The sequence below is a fragment of the Gymnoscopelus braueri genome (genome assembly GCF_963280865.1).
Source record: "Gymnoscopelus braueri genome assembly, chromosome: 9".
Lineage (NCBI taxonomy): Eukaryota > Metazoa > Chordata > Actinopteri > Myctophiformes > Myctophidae > Gymnoscopelus > Gymnoscopelus braueri.
In genome coordinates, this window is record NC_137610.1 from 5,877,182 (window position 1) to 5,881,713 (window position 4,532).

The 4,532-nt window shown below is 33.6% G+C and overlaps 1 protein-coding gene across 1 annotated transcript in view; it reads right to left on the reverse strand.

Moving 5' to 3' along the window:
- Positions 1-4,308, reverse strand: part of LOC308092721 (transcription factor 12-like) — a 24,286-nt gene extending 19,978 nt beyond the window's left edge. The window contains exon 1 of the mRNA XM_080438822.1: positions 4,184-4,308. Coding sequence (XP_080294948.1) covers positions 4,184-4,252 — 69 coding nt within the window. The 5' untranslated portion in view covers positions 4,253-4,308. The remainder of the gene's footprint in view (positions 1-4,183) is intronic.
- Positions 4,309-4,532: the final 224 nt, after the last annotated feature.

Sequence of the window (4,532 nt, forward strand, 5' to 3'; positions counted from 1 at the left end):
TGTTAAATATTGTGATAGTAATCATTGTTATAGAGTGTTTGTTCAGTAACAGTGTTAAATAGCTCTATATTGTGATAGTAATCATTACTATAGAGTGTTTGTTCAGTAACAGTGTTAAATAGCTCTATATTGTGATAGTAATCATTGCTATAGAGTGTTTGTTCAGTAACAGTGTTAAATAGCTCTATATTGTGATAGTAATCATTGCTATAGAGTGTTTGTTCAGTAACAGTGTTAAATAGCTCTATATTGTGATAGTAATCATTGTTATAGAGTGTTTGTTCAGTAACAGTGTTAAATAGCTCTATATTGTGATAGTAATCATTACTATAGAGTGTTTGTTCAGTAACAGTGTTAAATAGCTCTATATTGTGATAGTAATCATTGTTATAGAGTGTTTGTTCAGTAACAGTGTTAAATATTGTGATAGTAATCATTGTTATAGAGGGTTTGTTCAGTAACAGTGTTAAATAGCTCTATATTGTGATAGTAATCATTACTATAGAGAGTTTGTTCAGTAACAGTGTTAAATAGCTCTATATTGTGATAGCAATCATTGCTATATAGTGCTTGTTCAGTAACAGGGGTCTCCCTGTCTCTCCAGCTCTTTAGCAAACAAATAAAGATATTTTTAGGTCAGGAAAACTATTTTATCCAATCAGGCGAAGCATGCAGGATGCAGGATAAGCAACAAACTAGACAACCATTAATCAGGTTCTCTCTTCCTATTGGATAAAATTAGCAACCCGCCTGAATTTCCTTATTTATTTTAATTAAAGGATTAGACAGACAGGGAGACCCCAAACACTCTATATCAATGATTACTATGACAATTTAGAGCTATTTAACACTGTTACTGAACAAACAGTCTATAGTAATGATTACTATCACAATATAGATCTATTTAACGCTGTTAACTAAACTAAATGCTAATACAAATAACTTGCAGCACCTTTAACAAAATTTTTAAAAAGTGAAGTTTCCATTGAAACTCCTCCTCAGTGTTATTAGATGAGAGAAGTACAGCCACATGTAAGCTATTTACTGCTCTGTGATCTTACTGTGTGTGTGTGTGTGTGTGTGTGTGTGTGTGTGTGTGTGTGTGTGTGTGTGTGTGTGTGTGTGTGTGTGTGTGTGTGTGTGTGTGTGTGTGTGTGTGTGTGTGTGTGTGTGTGCGTGTGTGCGTGTGTGTGCGTGTGTGTCTGGATATGTTTAGTCTCACCGCAGATCAAAGCTGCCTTTGATAATAATGGCTGCTGTAGCACACACACACACACACACACACACACACACACACACACACACACACACACACACACACACACACACGCACAGCCGGTTTCAATCAGTGGAGTAAGGTAGCTAAGTATATTTACTCCAGTACTGTACTTAAGTAAAACATGTTTACATTTTTACATTTACCTTTACGTTTTTAGATACTTTATAATTCTACTCCACTACATCTCAGTGACAAATATTGTACTTTTCTTTTTTACTCCACTACTACTCACTGGTTTACAGATTTAGTATCAAGTTACTTTGCAGATGAGTATTAACATTACAAAACATACATTTACCACTTTCAGCCCTATTTTTATACTTCAGCTCTTCAAAAATAGCCGATCTGCTTGATGACAATACTATTGTACATTTAGTCTCGTAAAAATGTTGAACACAGGACATTTACTTTAAACAGAGTATTTCTACATCGTGGTATCGATACTTTTACTTAAAGTAAAACATCTGAGTACTTATTCCAGCACTGGATTCAATCAAACAGAAATCACACAGATCTGCTTCATGTCAGCTTGACTCCAACAGACCATAATACTATAATATAATACTATATACTATGATACTGTTTATATAAGTAATCTATTACAATTAGAGAGGGAACATGCTATGATATATATTGTCTCTGTTGGGCAGAAACCAGCTATCTCCATTTTTCATTTTAAGTTTCTTTAATAAATCAGTCCTATTGAACAGCCTTTACGTCTGTGTGTGGGTTTATAAAGCAGTGCTATTGAACATCCTTTACGTCTGTGTGTGGGTTTATAAATCAGTGCTATTGAACATCCTTTACGTCTGTGTGTGGGTTTATAAATCAGTGCTATTGAACATCCTTTACGTCTGTGTGTGGGTTTATAAATCAGTCCTATTGAACATCCTTTACGTCTGTGTGTGGGTTTATAAATCAGTGCTATTGAACATCCTTTACGTCTGTGTGTGGGTTTATAAATCAGTGCTATTGAATAGCCTTTACGTCTGTGTGTGGGTTTATAAATCAGTGCTATTGAACAGCCTTTACGTCTGTGTGTGGGTTTATAAATCAGTGCTATTGAACAACCTTTACTCTGTGTGTGGGTTTTGCAAATATTGAACCAATGAAAAGCATTAAAAAGCTCTTCTGACTAAACCTCCTAACCCCATTGGATTCTCAAACTGTCAGTCAAGCCTCCTAACTCCACCTTGCGGAGATAGTTGTTTTGTCCATCATTGATTAGAATTAGAAACATTAATGGTCAAAAACCTCCTAACTCCACTTGAGCTGTATTTGGGGTAAAGTGATGATAATATAATGTATTTAATATAATAATAATATAATATAATATATTTGGGTAAAGTAATGATAATATAATGTATTTAATATAATGATAATATAATATAATGTATTTAATATAATAATAATATAATATATTTGGTTAAAGTGATGATAATATAATGTATTGAATATAATATTAATATAATATGATGTATTTGGGTAAAGAGATGATAATATAATGTATTTAATATAATAATAATATAATATAATGTATGTGGGTAAAGTGATGATAATATAATGTATTTAATATAATAATATAATATCATGTATTTGGGTAAAGTGATGATAATATAATGTATTTAATATAATAATATAATATGATGTATGTGGGTAAAGTGATGATAATATAATGTATGTGGGTAAAGTGATGATAATATAATGTATTTTATATAATAATATAATATCATGTATTTGGGTAAAGTGATGATAATATAATGTATGTGGGTAAAGTGATGATAATATAATGTATGTGGGTAAAGTGATGATAAATATAAAGACACATTCAATTATCTGACAATGTATAAAGTACCAACTTTGATGAGGAAGTATTGTGTTCTAAAAACATGCTTTTTTTCATTTCCTGAAAAGTTAATATGTTGGACATTGTTGGTTTCTGCCTGACAACAGATACAGCATAATACTATAATACTGTTTATATAAGTTATCTATCACAATGCTTCTCAAACCTTTTTATTTCAAGGTTCTTTCGTTTGATAAAACTTTCTCTGGAACCTCAATCTACATGTAAAATCCTCAGTACTGATTTAACTCTGGAATCCATACATACAGTCTCTGAGTTCCAGACCAAACACACACACACACACACACACACACACACACACACACACACACACACACACACACACACACACACACACACACACACACACACACACACACACACACACACACACACACACACACACTCACACACACACACTCTCTCTCTCTCTCTCACTCTCACACACACACACACACACACACACACACACACACACACACACACACACACACACACACACACACACACACAACGCAAGAACATTGTGAACTGAAAATAAATCACTGAAACTGAATTGTTTTTTTTGGAGGACAACGTGGACTTAAAAATAAAACCATACACTTACATGAACTCTGTTCATATATATTACAGTTCTGTATTACAGGCTGTGATAGTATGGACTATTTTTCATCTGGCAGCAAACATAAAATCTGCTTTATGAAAATACGAATAATAAGACTGTTTGATATAATAATAATAATAATAATAATAATAATAATAATTATTATTATTATAATGATAATAATAATTTTCAATACTTTTACTTCCATTCCACTACATTTCTGAGGAAAATATTGTACTTTTACTCCACTACAATTATTTGAAAACTTTAGTAGTTACTTTTTAGATTTAGATTTTTATTACTAAACATACATTAACCACTTAAGCTCTATATATTGCCGATCTACAAGCTCACAGCGTGTCGCGATGCAACGCGTTATGAGCTTGTAGCTCGGCTATTTTCAAAAGCTCTTTATACATTTTGAATAATAATAATAATCCGTATTGTTACTCACAGGTTTGAGGCTGTAGTAATACATATTGCTCCCAGACACAGAGCCAGGATATGAAGAAGTACAGTGCATAGTAGAGCATCCACACACACACCAACACAGAGGAACACACACCAACACACAGGGACACACTCACAGACTGCTGTCCACTCTACTGAACACACTGACCCTCACACACACAACTTATGCAAATGAGGAACAAACCATTCCCCTCCAGCAGGCGGGGGTGGCCAATGAGAACGCTCCTCCCTCTGTGACTGTGTTTCTCAGGCGTTTTCATGTCATGGACCCCCACATTCATTTGTAGCCTACTTGGCTACTACACGGATCCCCCCATATGAATATATGTCGT